Genomic DNA, 17,632 nt, shown 5'->3' with positions numbered 1-17,632 from the left:
TAAAGGTTGTGGCTGTTTTCTTTCATTCTAGTGTAGTCTTACTGCTGTTGGTGCTGGCGGCACATATGCAGTTCCTTTTCTTGGATCGTGAACTGCTGCCATAATTGGTAATTTCAAAGTACAAAAGAAGACTCAAGTTTACATCCAGAACAGCTGTGACCCATTACAAACCAGTAGCACGGTCAGGGCTGCTAGTGGTACTCCAGCATGCATCTGGAAGTCCACGGCTTCCCACCCATGACATTTTCCTCTCTAAGCCTTCTCTATGCACCAAAGTGAGAGGACCCTGCTCGCAGAGCTCCATCTTACTGTAGCAAAATGCAAGGAACATGGTCTTACCTGCTGCCTCACCTTGCCTAAAGAAGCCAGCCAAACTGGCTGAAACTGCAATTCTAAGAACGTCTGCTCAGAAGTAAGGCTTACTGAATTCAGTGGGGCTTACTCTGAGATAAAGGTTTAGGGCTGCAGCCTTAGTTTCGCTGTGGTCTAAACCACTGGGCCTCTTGGGCTTGCTGATCAGAAGGTTGGTGGTTTGAATGCCTGCAATGGAGTGAGCTCCCGTTGCTCTGTCCCAGCTCCTGCCAACCTAGCAGTTCGAAAGCACACCAGTGCAAGTAAAAAAATAGGTACTGCTGTGGCAGGAAGGTAAACGGTGTTTTCATGCGCTCTGGTTTCCATCATAGTGTCCCGTTGCGCCAGAAGTGGTTTAGTCATGCTGTCCACATGACCTGGAATGCTGTCTGTGGACAAACGCTGGCTCGGCCTGAAAGCAAGATGAGCGCCGCAACCCCATAGTCGCCTTTGACTGGACTTAACCGTCCAGGGGTCCTTTACCTTTATAGACAACCCAGCTCATTTCTTAAGGGAACTCAAGGCAAGGCACATGGTTCTATCTCCATTTTATCCTCCCAACAAACCTGTGCGACAGGTTAGACAGAGAGAGCAACTGGCCTAAAGGGGAGCTTTGTGGCTGAGTGGATGTTGGGACTCTGATGCTGAGACCACCATTGCTGTACTGACTCTTGCTAGGAATGTTGCAAGCTAAAAAAAATGGCTTATGGGAAGCTATGTTTGGCAAGTTCCAAGTCTATTAAATTAAACACGAGTGATCTGTAGCACTTGGGAGTACAGCAGTGTGCAAAGCAAGGAAAAGTTACAATAGATTGTTTTCTACTTTTAAAATTACATATTGTTGCATTAAATAGAGGCAGATAACTTGGTTTATCTTCTGTAAACATAGGCAAGGCATTTTAAAAGGCAGTAATGCATTGCTTGTTCCACAGCAATGGATTTTGGAAGCCTATTGTGTTACGGCAAGAGAACCCATGAGGAGTTTTCAATTAGTTAGGAAAATTGTATTTTAAAAATATAAAGTCTAGTGCCTTCTATATGAATTCTCTCTCCGATTGGGATTAAAAAAAAAAATTAAGAGAATGCCATTGCTGTTCTCAAGCAACACAAAATTCATCCACCAGATGGCACCATCTACAGTTACATGCTCAATAGTATTTGAGGGTTGCTAATGAAGGGGGTTCCTGTCCCATGACAAGAGGTATAAAATGCACTTGAGTTCCGATTGACGTGTATAAAATCAATCATTTCTCCCACATCTTCTTCCCAGAGCCTGCTTTTTCTATCTGCAAAAAGAATCTGGCCACTGTTTTATTTAGCAGTAGGGGTGGGTTAGGAGGCCAGGGGGACAAAGCCGTTAAAGTAGGATAACCCTGCCAACTTTCTCACCTTTTGCATTGGGGGGGGGGGGACCCATTTCCATGTTCGCACCAATGCTTCTTTCTTATTGCTGTGTGCTCCTTGCTCCTCCCTTCTTACCTGTGAACCACAGAATCGCTCACTCTGAAAGGAATGCACAAGGTCAGTCTACATGAGAAACAAAGCAGTTGTAGTGAGGTGATAAGAGAGTTGTCAGCCCGCCACTATCAGAATAGGCTGCCCCATGGTGTCAGATCGCAGGACTGATCACTCTTAATTTTTAAAAAGTCTTTACATGTTTAGAAAGTGTAGTAAGTTACTAGCCTCCCTTTTTCCCCAATGGCAGGTGGTACACATGGGAGTCCAGGGCAATCTCCTATCCGGTGTTTCTAGGCACATTTTGCGACAGGGAATTTAATTAGTGTGAGCAGTTTCTGAGCTCTGGGCTCAAAGATTTCAGATTAAAACTGCAGAGTGGCAGGAAAGGAGGACCCTTTTCTGCCTCCCCACTACTCTATGAAAGACTGGAGAAGAGACCCTCTTAAGAATATTAGGGGGTGGGAAGGGGGAGGACTAGACCATGTGAAAAATGAACATAATATTTTAGCTGCAGTTTATTCACTTTCAGCTTTGTGTTCTTGTTACTAAAAAAGCATGCCTAGACATTCTGTTGTTGCGCCTATAACCTCTGTTTAAGCTGCCATTTAGCTCTGAGCTTTCATATCTCAGTTTCTAACACTGCTCCTATCCCAGCACTGGGAAAAGAGCTTAAATGGAACACCTTCCCCCCTGCTCTGCTAGCTTTCCACCTACTTTTTTAAAAAATAGTCCAACTATCTGGACTCTGAGGCGAAGCAGTTCATCATTCTATGCCCTTGGGATTCCTAATACCCACCAATAAAGATAAAGGATCCCCTGACCATTAGGTCCAGTCGTGGCCGACTCTGGGGTTGCGGCACTCATCTCGCTTTATTGGCCGAGGGAGCCGGCGTACAGCTTCCGGGTCATGTGGCCAGCATGAATAAGCCACTTCTGGCGAACCAGAGCAGTGCACAGAAACGCCGTTTACCTTCCTGCCGGAGCAGTACCTATTTATCTACTTGCACTTTGACGTGCTTTTGAACTGCTAGGTTGGCAGGAGCAGGGACCGAGCAATGGGAGCTCAACCCGTTGCAGGGATTCGAACCGCTGACCTTCTGATCGGCAAGTCCTAGGCTCTGTGGTTTAACCCAGAGCACCACCCGCATCCCAATACCCACCAAAAACTTTGTATTAATAAATTTGCCCAAAGATAAGGAGCTGAGTTGCTACACTTTATGGAATTGTGAGGAAGAAGGTAACAAGACAGATACGATGAAGCAGCTGAGAAACTTCCAACACAGGTTGACTGCCCTAGTGATGCTCAGCAGAATTAACACAGCTTCATACAGTTCAGTGTGCAGATGGACAGCCATATAGCATCCACAACAAAAAGAGTCGAGCTCAAGTTTGAATTAATTTAATGAAGTGAGAATACAGTTTTGCCAAAAACACAAGGCACTGCTGCTCCAAAGAGAAGCAAAGATTATTTCTGACCACTACAGAGCGCAGCTCCTTAATGCGAATACAGGAGGCCATTTTGGCAAGACTTACCCCGCTTGCTTTAGCACATTTGTGGAGAGAAGCCAGTGCATTCATTTGTAAACCAGAGGCAGGCTCCACATTCTCAGATTGCAATATTCAGAAATTTAGCTTCCGTAATATGTAAGAACAGGAAGACACAAGGGTAAGAAGCACTGGTGAATCTGTACAAAGCACTGAAGAGTAGGATTAGTATAAAATGGGAGCAAAGAACAATACAGAGTTAGTTCAAGTACACTGCCTGCCCAATACAAAAAGGACATTGTTTATAAGGAGGATTCAGAAGGACACCTCTGGCCCTTGAGAGAGCTGGAAAAGGCAGCCTGGGCATGCAACACAGGAAGAGACCGTGTAGATGCCTATATTGTGTGTCCCAGGAAGTTTTACTGTGCAGAGGGATGAAGGACATAGCCAGCATGTTAAATTTTTTATTCTAGATAGAGCTAATAGCTCCACCTCTCCACCTCGACCCCATCTGTGGGGTGCATGGAAAGGGAAAGATACACTTCAGACAGCACAGTCACATCATCTGCCAATGCACCCCTTTTACAGGAGGGGGCAACCTTTGCGCTTTTTGTTCTTCCTGACTTGCAAGGCGGCTCGAGTTGCCATTTCGAACACTTCCCGCACACCGTCCTTCGTCTTGGCTGAGCACTCAAGGTAGCCAAAAGCATTGATCCGGTTTGCCATGTCTCTCCCTTCCTCTGGTTTCACTGGCTCCTTACGAAGACAAAGCAAAAAACACAATCCAAATTAATGAAACCAATGCAAGGCTCGATTTAAGGAAGAACTCGAGTTAGCACAGGTGTAGCACCCTATCCTGGCTGAGAAAAGCAGCACAGCTCCTCGCAGAAATATGGGTGGCCATTTTGGTAAGACTGAAAGGACATTCTCGCATGAATTGGGGGTGGGGGGAGAGAATGGTCCACATATAGAAAGGGTCAGCAAGGCCTTTTCCATGCTCAGATATATACTCAGTGTTTGGAAGGCCAGAGGGCTGGGCAGTTCAAATTCTGGGGCAGGGGCAGGGCCAGTGCTGTGGCCCCATTGGCGCTTTCTATATGTGGACCCCCATTCACACAACATTTGAAGCAGATTTTAGCATCCTTCCTATAGACATACAGGGTACGATGGGCCTTAATCTTTGTACCTGAGGACTTTGTGGTTCATGTATCTGCCCCAAGCCATCTGGATGCAAGGGAGAGAGGACAGCAAACATGTAAACATCTTAGCAAAATTTGTTATGGGCTTCTGCAGTGATCAAATCTCTTCTGGACCACTATTCCATGCTACACCCTGCAGGACACTGCCCCATCATCAATCTGCAATCTCTGCCATCTACCTTTATGGTGTCTGTCTTGCCCTGGTGCTAGGCTTGTCCTACTGAAAAAGTCAGGGAGTCCCTTCCAAACCAGGCTCTGACTCCACTGTAGGTCTTCTGTATCTCATAGGGCTTCAGGAACGCTGCTTCCAAGCAGTAGTTTTCAATCTTTTAAGAGATGAGGTCCCACTTTAACTCCAGCCTAGACCCATCTTCTTGTTGTTACAGTACAAACTGCCTCTCTTCCCTCCCACTCCAAAATCCTTTAATCCACCTTCTGGGTCTTAACCAAAGATATTGCCAAATTCAGAATTAGGAAGATTGGTGTTCGTTTAGTTTTTAATTCCTTCAGCTCAAAATTCCCAGCATGAACCCACTCTGAAGTTCAGTTCACAATGGTTTCACCATCAGATAAAACCACAGAGCAAGGAATCTTACACTCTGCACATGCCAGCCCACCCTTTCCCCTTTGGGCTGCATATACACCAAATGTTTAAAGCACATTCCATTCTCTCCCCCCCCCAAAGGAAATTGTGGGGACTATAGTTCATCCTTACAAAACTACATTTCCCTGCACCCTTAAACTACAATTCCCATTATTCTTTTTTTTGGGGGGGGGTGCTTTAAATGCATGGCCTGCATGTAGACCAACACTTCCAAAAGTAGGAGCACCGAGTGTCAGTAGGAGAGACTTTTATCATTACAGTGGTACCTTGGGTTAAGTACTTAATTCGTTCCTGAGGTCTGTTCTTAACCTGAAACTGTTCTTAACCTGAGGTACCACTTTAGCTAATGGGGCCTCCCGCTGCGCCGCCGGAGCACAATTTCTGTTCTCATCCTGAAGCAAAGTTCTTAACCCGAGGTACTATTTCTGGGTTAGCGGAGTCTGTAACCTGAAGCGTATGTAATCCGAGGTACCACTGTACAGCCTGAATGTTTGATAACGCTCAATAGCAGTGAGCTATGTGAGTTTTAACTGCCAATACCTCTGCCCGGAAGAGATCTTACTGACCCTGCTCAGAGGCAGCTTCACCACCAGTCCTCCCCTTCTGCAGTGGTTACTGTGTTGGGGAAAGTGGAAGTGGGAGCAACTTCCCATGGACTTTCTTGTAAAAGCCCTGAATATCCTCCCAAGAATTATGAGGAATATCAGAACTGATTAAGAGCACCATTGGAGTAGGGCACTATCTTCCAGGTGGACCAAAGATTTAGAGCATATTGCTACAATATCAAGAAATAAGGAAACATGAAATCATAATGAAAGATGGTAGTGTCAGAGTTGTAGAGTTGGAAGCTACCCTGAGGGTCATCAAGTCCCAACGCCCTGCAATGTAGAAACTCAACTAAATCCATACATAATATTCCAGAATCGAGACACTTGCATCAACCTCCTAAAAGCAACCCAACATCTTTCTAGGAGTGCTCCACTAAAGAGCAAATGATTATTCACAAGACATTTTGTTCTCTTAATCACCAATATAATATGAGATGGGAAACTTTGGGGCGGGGGTGAAGTTAGTATAACAATTCAAGTACTGACAAATCATTCTAGTTCTGAAATAATAGTCTGATCTCCCAGAAAGAAAAGTGATTCCCTAAATTTCTTGTGTGAAAAATCCAGAGCATTTCCAAGTTTCACCTAATACTTCAGTGTAATATTTTAAATAAGATGCATATTGCATCACACATTGTATGGAGTAGAGCACAGATCCATGTATACTATTTAATTGCGTTAATGATCTAATCCTTTTTTTTTTTACACACTTTTAAGTTTTTTATTTACTTTTGAAGATTTCTCACGTGATCCTGCTTGGAATAATGCTCCCTAGTTGCAGAGTTTCAGAATACACAAAAGGCACTTGTTTTATCCGAAAATCTTCAGTTATCTCACCCATTTTAAGGGGTATTAGATGACTTGCTGTTTAGAAAAGGATAGGAGGGATATAGATTCTCCCCAAGAGCACTTTACTGCATAGCAGCAGCCATCAGTAATTCTGGTATGAAGAGTTCTCCAAGCTGTGGCAACAGTGGCTGTTGGTATAAAGCCTTCCCAGAAACATCACAATGACAACATTACACAACATTATGTAAAGCAAGTGAATTATTTCTTGCTACAAAAACTCAACAACCTTTTTTTAAAAAAAAATACAACAGGCTCCTCCTACCTGTTTCATCTTTGCCAGTTCCCTGCGGGTGTGATCATCATTCCGCAAGTCCTTCTTGTTCCCCACAAGGATGATGGGCACATTAGGGCAGAAGTGTTTCACTTCAGGTGTCCATTTCTCTGGGATGTTTTCTAGAAAGGCCAATCACATTCTCATGAACCAGGTCAGGCCATGAAATAAAAGCCCTCCTCCCAATGAAGGACAGATTCACAGGTATAATAATCCCACGGCACTTAAAAAGGAAGCTGTTTGAGACCTCTTCAAAACAGGCCATCCCCAGATCCAGTTTGTTGCCAAAAGCAAGACTGGATACAATGAGAGTCCTATTTCCAGAGCCCTGGCCAGCGCATGGCTGAGAGCCTGCTCTCCCTACCACACCCTGTAGCAGCTGAAAGGGAACACTGAACTCCCTATGCCAATGTAAGAAATAAAGTGACTGGGAATATGGGAAAGCTCTCCTCACATAAATCCCAGAGCCACAGCAAATAATCCCTGGAGACGTGGGCAAAGATCAGTTTCAGAGAGACAGAACACCACACAGAAGGAGCTGTGCAGAAAAGTTCAAAGCATTTCCCAGCACACACACTTCCCTGCAGAATCCAGCTATGACAAATACTGTCATCATTATTAAGTCTATAGCGCTAGCAGATGCCCAAGGAGTCAACGCAGTTTAGTAGTTGTGTAAGGTCCCAGTTAACTGTTTGCCCTCAAATGCAGAGGCAGGATCCTATCATCACCCTCCAGCCAACAAGATGCTGTTTAACACAGAACTGCTCTAACATGGGCCTTGCTGGTTATATCCTGCATCATCTGCCAAACCCGTACACGTATCTATGTGTAGAGGCTGTTTAAAAGTGTCACTACCTGGAGTTTTAGAGGCAAAGTGTTATCTGTTAAAATGTGACAATACTGCGGTCCATAAAGTCCTATGAATAAATTCCTAGTTAGAAATAGTACTCCTGATTCTCGATTGTGCATTCAAAGGCAGTGGTTACTGGAATAAGGTTTCCCCTTTTTCAAGTGAGAAAAATATTGCAAGCAGCCAAACGTGTTTGAAAAGCCCCTGGATAACAGGGCAAGGCAGCTGCTTTCATGTATAGACCAGTAGGCCTTTATTTATTACCTACTTATCTCATTTTTAACTTGTCCATGATCAAACAAGGTGGGGTACCTCAAACAATATAAAATAAAACCAGCGACAATTTCAACAAAATTATTAACACATGAATCAGCCGGTATAACCTCTGTTCTTCCTTGTTTGTTCTACGATCCAAACTTGAATCCAGGTCTTTTATGGGGGGGGGGGGGGGAGAGAGAGGCCAGGGGTTCCCCACCACTGATCTTGCTCAATGTCTGCTGGCTCTCCAGCAATGTCTTTTCCATCTACTGCCACCGACCATTTTAATTGAAGATGCCAGAAATTAGACTTACGGTCACCTACTCAAAAAAATGTACTTTACATTGAGCTATGGCACTTCCCTTAATATTCTTAGACTACTGCAACAGTTGTGGAAAATGCTGGGAACTGTAGTTTAAGGGTGCTGGGAAGTGTAGCTCTGCAAATGACCTCCTAACAACTCTAAGCACCCTTAATAAACTACAGTTCCTGTGATTCTTTGCAGGAGGCTATTATCCTTAAAGTGTGCTTTAAATATCTGGTGTGAATGTGACCAATGTTTCCCAAAATAGCCATTGCTTATCTGGATCCTGCAGGGACTGGAAGAATCACTACTTTGAAAGCTAAATTAGGTGTTTCAGCTTTCCCAACCCACCCGCTCACAGAGTTCCCTTGTATCCTGTGGGTGAGGCCATGAGCAACCAAATGGGCAGTATCACATGCTCTGTGTCCTCACGGCCTCTTACCTCAAGCCTAGAGTGCCATAGCCTTACCTAAGCTGTCTGGACTATCAATGGAAAAGCACATGAGGATAACATCTGTGTCTGGATAAGAGAGGGGCCGTAGCCTGTCATAGTCTTCCTGCCCAGCCGTGTCCCAAAGGGCCAGCTCCACCTGGAGAGACAGAAGGAAGTTTATATCAGTGAGCAGGAGCATCAATACCACTCTGGATAATAAATAAAAGCAAACAGGAACACAGACCCCTTTTTCTTTCTCTCCCCATAGTACATCTTGCTTAACAGGCAGCTTTAAAGGCAACCTGGCACAACATCTACCCTAATTAAACTGCCTGAGCCCAGGAATTGATTATGGCCATTATCCAGTGTGTTTTATAGGACTGCAGCGCTACCCTCAAGGGTGCCACCAAACGGTGTCAGATGATCATGAAGCTGTCAGGAGAGGCCAGGTCCAAACACAGCTCACAGCAACATCCCTCCTAACCAACGTGGGACGGTCAGTTACAAGATGTGCAGACTCAGAGAGATAACAGCATGACATTGATACCACTTTAGAACAGTTCTACTGAAGTTACTGTAAACCTTTATTGAGTATTTATGATATGGACAGTACACAGCTTGGCCCAAAGGGAAAACCTAACTTGAGGCAGGAGAGGGGACGAATAGGATGAAATCAGGGTTTTGGCAACAGGTGACAGAGGTGGGCAAGAACATTTTAAAGGGATTGGTGTCAGAAGGAGCAGCATGAAGTTCAGCACTCAGGGATGAACTGCAACAGAAACTGATGTGATATTTAGTTGGGGTTAAAAGCATATGTACGCTCAAAGGTGCTCCTGTTAGCAGAGAGAGTTACCTGTTTCCCATCTACTTCAATGTCAGCAATGTAGTTTTCGAAGACGGTTGGCACATAGACCTCTGGGAATTGGTCCTTACTGAACACAATCAGCAGGCAGGTCTTCCCACAAGCACCATCTCCAACAATCACCAGCTTTTTCCGAATCGCTGCCATGCCTGCAGAAAGAGAAAGAATGCTAGATATGAAACACAGATCATGAAGACGCTGGAATCCTACAACAGGGGTGGACAAAAAACAGTTAGGGATCTACTAGTAAATTTCTTGGTGATTAGCAGGGTATTGGCAAACGTTTCTGACTCCCCATTGTTTAATGATAAGCAACAGCAAAACAACTTTTTCCACCCAAGTTAGGCTGCTAAAATAAAGATAAGCTACTAACCAGGAGTGGACTTTCATGTGAAGGGTTGGTGGCCTCAATTGTGTTCCAAATTCCTCAGCTTAGAATGCGCTCAGAGACACCTTGTTCTTTAATTCTAACTGTTTGTCTTTTGCACTTAGCTCTGATGGGTAAATCTTAAGGCTCTAATAAAAACCCAAAGCAATATGGACAAACCCCAAGCCTGCTCACCCTTATGCTACTGGATAGATGATAACTCCTCCTTGCAGGCAAGGCATATTCTGTGCCCAATATAGGGCAACTCTTTATCAAGAAAAACTAAATCCTGCAATCACAATGAATTATGAAAAAGCAAACAAGTAATCAGGCGCTATAGCACCCTTATATTTCAGAGTGGCCTGAAAATCCCTCCTGCTCCCATGCAGCATAAGGAAGTTCATTTTAAAATGTCACAAGTACTTTCCTGATCACCTCACAATTCAAAAAAGCCACGCTTTTCTTTGACTGTCTCACTGACTTCACTTGCAAGAACATGGCTGGGCTACATTTCAGAACAGATGTATAGATTAGCTACAAAAACCACAAAAATGTCACTGCACACCAGACTTTCTGCGGGTTTCAATCCAGCGGAAGTTATTTTAGAAACCATAAAGTGCGCCTGGAGAGCACAGTGATGCAACAGAAACAACACTCAACATGAATAAGCATTTATACTCGAGAAAGGTCCAGCTGAAAATTTCAAAATATTTAGACGGCAATATTGTGCAAGCAAGGAAAAACAATTATCCTTATGACTTATAACATGTATCACTGCCTTTGCTGGACAAACATTCTGAATATTATATATTACTGTCCTTCCCTTCCCCAGCTTCAATTTTTTGAAGCTGCCCTCATTCATGAGGTTTTTTGGGGGAGGGGGTGCTCTAATATGTAGTTTCAACCCCAAATCTGCACCTATTGGATTTTGGGGTATTATGCTAAAGGCACTGGTGGACTGTGCTGGGGAGTGAGGGGAGAAGAGAGGAGAACGTTGCTGTTTGGAGCAGAGCCAACCAAGGGATTCCATGGGGAATTCCAAGGGATGTGTGTAAGCACATTCACAGCACAGGAAGCTGCAGCCAGATCTCCTCTAGCAACATTTCATCCTGCATACCTAAGCAATGCTCCAATATAGAGCTGGTGTGGGCTCCAAGCACAAGGATAGCCAGAAGTCATTCTGAAGACTGGAAGTCCTGTACTAAGTTTTGCCCGCACTCTTGCCTTACAAACCAAGAAAATCACACAGGTGTCTAAATTAGGCACCTGTAAACAGAAGGGAGATCAGTGATGCAGCAGAACACCTGCCAGGTTAAAAAAGGCGAAAACACCTGGGATATGAATGTTTCAGAGGCTCGGCATTTGAAGTTCAAAGAACGATAGTGCTCGATTTGTCTGGATTTGTCTGCTGGATTAAATACTCTTGCAACAGAAGCCAGTTTACTTCCCTGGCAATTACACACACAAACCCCAACAGAAACTCCTACAACACAGGGAAAAGTACCAAGTATAATCAAGACTTGTGTCATAAATAGATTAACTAATTAGATTCAGCTTCAAAAAGCAAGATGAAGTCCTCATCCATTTGTTCAGCAGGTGAGCAATAAGCATTCCTCCTACTCTGCCTGAAGCCAAGCTTACTATCAAGAAGGTTGCATCTGGAACATTTTGCCATAAACCTAGACCTCCAGAATACGTGCAGTATTGCACTCCTTTCTCAGCTGCCAGACTTCTCAGGGGCAGCAGTTGTACAACATTTATAATCTCCAGGGTTAAGACGACTGTGCTGTTTAGCATTCTGACAGTAAAAAAAGGATGGAGTGTTAACAGGGCTGAATTTAAGACTTTCTAGAGTCCTCAATTCTTCAGAATTAATACCTTGATTCAGCCAGCAGACACAGAATATGTCAGGAGTGAATCCCTGGTCATAAGACTTGCTAATTTGGAACAAACCCTGCCTGATGTATAGATGTCACAAGCCCTAACGCAAGACTATACAGTCTAGAGGTAATGATTTACACAAAGGCACAAGCATCAACCCACATGAAGGGGGGAAACACACCCAATTCTAGGTTGTTTAAAAAATAAAACTAAACCTGAATCTAGTATTCAACTATCTGAGACATTTCTCCAGCTCCCCAGTCATGAAACTGCTAATACCGTAATTGTTGGTTGGCATCTGTCTGTCTCAGGATACAGTGGAAGAGTACATCTTCAGGGGTTAAGTCAAACTGTTGGAGAGCTACAGCGCCTGCTGTGGCTGTAGAGACCGATATGGGAGAGACATGTTTTGTTGCAGCTGGGGCAGATGAAGGCATCCAGTTGTGCTGATGCAGATGTGCCATGGTATTTCTTCTCTCTCTGCTCCTCCCAGCAGTCATTCCTCCTCCTCCTCTGGTCACTGCTATGGATATACAACCTGACTGTCTCCAGGTTTTTTGTGTGTGTCATTTACAAACAACATTTCTTGGGTAGGAACCTGTCACAATTTTCTCTTGGAATGGAGACATTGCCTGGTTCAACAGACCCCCATCACTCCTTGAATGGATGTACACACCATCTTTAGTCAAGCTGAAGGCATAGGAGAGTAACAGGGAGAAGAATATGCCCAAGAGAGTTGGGGCAAGAACACATCCCTGTTGCACACTGCTCTTTATAGGGAAGGCATCCAAGGATGAGCCATAATGTTGTTGTTGTTTAGTCGTTTAGTCGTGTATGACTCTTCGTGACCCCATGGACCAGAGCACGCCAGGCACTCCCGTCTTCCACTGCCTCCCGCAGTTTGGTCAGACTCATGCTGGTAGCTTCAAGAACACTGTTCAACCATCTCATCCTCTGTCGTCCCCTTCTCCTTGTGCCCTCCATTTTCCCCAACATCAGGGTCTTTTCCAGGGAGTCTTCTCTTCTCATGAGGTGGCCAAAGTATCGGAGCCTCAGCTTCACGATCTGTTCTTCCAGTGAGCACTCAGGGCTGATTTCCTTAAGAATCCTTTATACAAATCTATGGTGACACCACACTTCGAATATTGTGTACAATTCTGGTTGTCCTTTATCTCAAAAAGGGTGCTATAGAATCAGAAAAGGACAAGAGATTATCTGGGGCTAGAGTTAATTCTTGGGGAGTGGAAAAGCCTACATCTGAGGCTTTTTAGTTGTCTTGTTTTTTGTTTGTTTTTAAAGACAAGAGTAGGATACGCTTGACATTTATATACATGTTCTAAGTTTACTAACTGCATTTATATTTTCCCCAACAACAAAATGTTTTCTGGATGGCTTCCAATGAAGGAAAAACAAATGCATATAAAAATAAAAACGAAACCAATAACCATAAAATATAAGAACATAAAACCAGCAGCCAGAGGATAAAAGCAACCTAACAAAAACTCACAGCAATACCATAATTCTGAAAGTTTTAAAATGTGTGATAATATCGAGCCATAAAATCGACACTGAAGCTAAAAAGGTTTAAGAGCCTGATAAAATAGAAAGATCTTCACCTGGTGATGAAACACTGACTAGAGCATAGCTATCGGGTGAGCCAAGCAAGCATCGTGTGGAGAAAGCACATAGAGAATAGACATTTTGTTCTCCCCTCTCTCCTAATACTAGAACCCGGGGTCAGCCAATGAAGCTCAGTGGTGAGAGATTCGAGACAAGCAAAAAGAGGCACACAGCACAGAACTAGACAATGGAACTCTCCACCACAAGATGGCTTTCCTACAATCAGGTGGTATATGTTACATAAATATATCATAAACCCAAATAAAATATCTCCAAGCAGGGATATTCCTAGATTATGTAACACCCTATTTCGTACCTTGGCCCTGATTCATGTTATCTACTGTATCATGACTGGATAGATCTGTAAAGTTGCTTTCACAGTACAGCATATTAATATCTGCCTTTATGCTATTTTGCCTTGACAAATCAATTCAACACAAGTTGTTCTAGGGTGCAAAAAAACAACAACAAACAACCCTCTCAGGAAAGACCAGAACTTTATGTGTTTGTTCTAAATAACAGCATTTTGCCATAATTCTTGCATAACAGGCTTTACTTTAACTGATGTGCTTCAAATTAGGACAACCTCTTGTGTCCTTTTTTAAAACAAACAAACAAACATACATACATACATACTGTTATGTACTGAAGTTCTCACCCTGGGCCAGCAGGGGGATACTGTATAGTTAAGCAAATAAGGGGTCGAAAGTGACGTTCAGTGATTGGATAGTTTTAGAAAATTGTTACAGTTACATTGTACTGGAGCTCTATATAAGCAGGCTGACTGAACCCTTCAGTTCAGTTCTGTTCTGGCCTGTGAATAAACAAGAGCTGTTTGAAGAATCGCTGTGTTGTCTGATACGTTCACCCACAACTTAACACATACATACATGCTTCTCTATGTGGTGGGGAGAATTAGCATGTAGACAACTATACAAACATGAATACTCCCCTCCCAAATCTCACGAAGTCATCTGAGGTGCAATGGGAGGAAACAGATGCAGGTACTGTTCACAACACTTCACCTGACTACTTTGAACCCATAAACATTGAATGGAAGGAGGAGACTTCCAAGTGTTATGGTTGGCTAAAAGAGGGAAGACTTGAAAAAGTCAGAGCATATCCATATTGATAAGCAGCTTGTTCTCAGAGACAAAGCCAACAGGAGCTAAATATTTTATTCATCACATTCAGCCTGCAGTCAGTGGATAAAACAGATGGGATCATTGCTCTTAAGATACTGCCAGTTAAATGTGGAGAATTGAATATCATTCCTTTTCATCCAGCCTACTGCAAGAAATTATGCCAGAGATGGGTCTGACATTTGTCATCCATATAACACTTTTATTGAGCAAAGTGTTTTATAAACCTCATTGCATTCGTCCTCAGCTGGCCTTTCAGGGTGGTTATTTACATTTTATGGTTTAAAAATGCAGGCAACTTTATTGCTTAACCACTGGTCTTTACAATAATAAAAATAATAAAAGCACAGTTTGGAGCACACAACATAAAGCCTTCTTAAAAACTCATAAAAACCAGTAGTCCGTTGTAATGCAGGCATACAAAGGAAAATTATGGACATGGACATGGCTACAGCAGAGAATCTATGACTACCCTTGGGACTCGAATCTGAATCTTCAGTGATCCAATTTATTGGAGGTTTTAAAGCAAAGGTTGGATGGCCATGTACCAGGGATTCTTTAGTTGTGCTTCCTACAAGGGGTTGGACTAGATGACCCCTGGGGTTCCTTACAACTCTACAATTCTTTTATTCTACTAATTTTAGAGATATAGGAAGGGGTAAGATGTTTAGAATAGTTGACCTATTAAAATATTCATTTTAAAAAGTGTGCCATATATATATATATATATATATATATATATATATATATATACACACACACACATATATATATATACAGTGGTGCCTCGCAAGACGAATGCCTCGCAAGACGAAAAACTCGCAAGACGAAAGAGTTTTTCGTTTTTTGAGTTGCTTCGCAAGACGAATTTCCCTATGGGCTTGCTTCGCAAGACGAAAAACAAAAAAAACGAAAACGTCTTGCAAGTTTGTTTCCTTTTTCTTAAAACTGTTAATACCCAGGATGACTTCGAGGAGCAACTCATAGCACGTGGTGTGGTAGCCTTTTTTGAGGTTTTTGAAGACTTTGGTGATTTTGAAGACTTTGGGAAACCGTGCTTCGCAAGACGAAAAATCCGCAAGACGAAAAAACTCGCAGAACGAATTAATTTCGTCTTGCGAGGCACCACTGTATATATATATATGCAGTGAAACACATATCAAACAGCTAATGTAGATGCAAAGACAAAAATGTTTTAACTTGCCTTTTGGAGGGTAAGCGGGAGAGCGCCAAACAGAATACATCTTGACACTGTGAGGTTACCTTTTGTGGCATGGGATTGGGGGGGGGGGGGTTGGACAGCTCTGGCAAACATAGGTGATATGTTGCCATAGGAACTCATTGTTAAATCACTGTCCTGAATGACTAGGCAATAACTGAAAGCAGGCAAGAGGCATGTCTCTCTCCTCACCCCTTAGCTACAGAGGATGTCATCTAGCGGCTTTGAAGTGTGTGTTTAAGTAAGCACAGCCTGCAGTTAGGAATTCTGGATTCTAGAAACACAGGGTGCTGGCAGTCTCCCTCAAAATCTGGTGTGGGAGAAGTGGGGTCCTGAAGTGCTCGAGCTTTGTGCTTCCACCCATGCTCAACTTGTGTACATGCAAGCATTACAAAGATCTCCTTCCTTTCCTTCATTTTGTTTGACCCCACTTTTTTACAATCCAACCCACCCAACCATATACAGTGGTACCTCGGGTTAAGTAATTCGTTCCGGAGGTCCGTTCTTAACCTGAAACTGTTCTTAACCTGAAGCACCACTTTAGCTAATGGGGCCTCCTGCTGCCGCTGTGCTGCCGGAGCACGATTTCTGTTCTCATTCTGAAGCAAAGTTCTTAACCCGAGGTAATATTCCTGGGTTAGCGGAGTCTGTAACCTGAAGCGTATGTAACCCGAGGTACCACTGTACAGTGTTACAACAACCTGGTACCTCAGGTTACATACGCTTCCGGTTACAGACTCCGCTATTTACAGACTCCTATTTATATACTTGCACTTTGACGTGCTTTCAAACTGCTAGGTTGGCAGGAGCAGGGACCGAACAATGGGAGCTCACCCCGTCGCAGGGATTCGAACCGCCAACCTTCTGATCGGCAAGCCCTAGGCTCTATGGTTTAACCCACGGCGCAACCCGCATCCCGTGCATCTAATTAGAGGCCAATAAAAGAGCATGGCACAGTGAGAAAGAAGAAATCAATGAACAAAAGGTTAGCAAGTGAAGGAATTACATGAACCTTGACCAAAGAAAAACTGGGCAAATCTTAACTCATCTTCCTGATGGGTTTTTGTGGAATTGATTTATTGGTTTGGCGTGACCCCCGCTAATTGATTTACGATCCACAATTAGCTCTTTATGCCCGGCGCGCTTCCTCCGAGCTGCGCCACTCAGCTCCGTCTCCAGTAGCTCTCCAGTCACGCCTCAGCAGAGTTGAACACAGCAGCGAAAACTGTCACGTAGCTTCACTTAGCTTCAGACAAACACACACAGAGACCAGGTTTGTCCATTTCAGTTTCTTTATTCCGACATTCCCCAGGAATCTCCTGGGCTCACCGCAGCCATGACAAACTACGACCTCTTTCTCACAGAGACCAGAGGGGAACAGAAACGTAACTCCTCCCAGCTCCTCCCAGCTTCGAAAGCTGACGTCAGAATGCTGAGGCATCATGGGAACAACTTAACCTGTTAAGTTCCAAACCCAACACCCCCTCTTGCCGAACCATTCTGACAAGACCTTTTTTGAGTTCAACACCTTTCCCTTTGCCTTGTGCCCCTTCCCGGCATCTTTCCCAGGCACCTGTTGAACCCCTTCAACACTCCCAGAATCACACTGTGCGACACTTTTCCACGCACTTGTGACCTGATACCCTACTGACCCATTTGGGCCAGCAGTTGTGTCTTCTCCGTCAGATCCTTCCCCCTCTGACTTGACACCCTGTTTGTGAGCTTTCTCCATTACGCTAACCGGAGATGAAGCCTCACACCTGGACACTCCTTGAGGCTAAAACATCAGGAACAGGGGCTGCAGCCATCTCTAGACTTTTCTCAATACTTCTCCAGGGCTCTGGCCTCCTGCTGAAGTTTCACAGCACATC

General features: G+C 43.8%; 1 protein-coding gene across 3 annotated transcripts in view; it reads right to left on the bottom strand.

Moving 5' to 3' along the window:
• Window positions 1-3,192: 3,192 nt before the first annotated feature.
• The window catches only part of RHOC (ras homolog family member C), a 41,150-nt gene continuing 26,710 nt past the window's right edge, over window positions 3,193-17,632 (bottom strand). For 2 of the 3 annotated variants that reach the window (XM_081009931.1, XM_081009932.1), the window contains exons 2-5: window positions 9,524-9,681; window positions 8,707-8,827; window positions 6,817-6,947; window positions 3,193-4,050 (exon numbers count right to left, since the gene is read on the bottom strand). In XM_081009931.1, the coding sequence (XP_080866057.1) occupies window positions 3,877-4,050; window positions 6,817-6,947; window positions 8,707-8,827; window positions 9,524-9,679 (582 nt within the window). In that variant the 5' untranslated portion in view covers window positions 9,680-9,681 and the 3' untranslated portion in view covers window positions 3,193-3,876. Of the gene's footprint in view, window positions 4,051-6,816; window positions 6,948-8,706; window positions 8,828-9,523; window positions 9,682-15,746; window positions 15,839-17,632 lie in introns of those variants that run through there. The other variant, XM_081009930.1, reaches the window with a different exon arrangement.

Source organism: Podarcis pityusensis, assembly GCF_964106645.2.
Source record: "Podarcis pityusensis genome assembly, chromosome: 6".
Classification (NCBI taxonomy): domain Eukaryota; kingdom Metazoa; phylum Chordata; class Lepidosauria; order Squamata; family Lacertidae; genus Podarcis; species Podarcis pityusensis.
The sequence above is the reverse complement of the archived record's forward strand: the minus strand, read 5'-3'. Positions and strand labels throughout refer to the sequence as shown.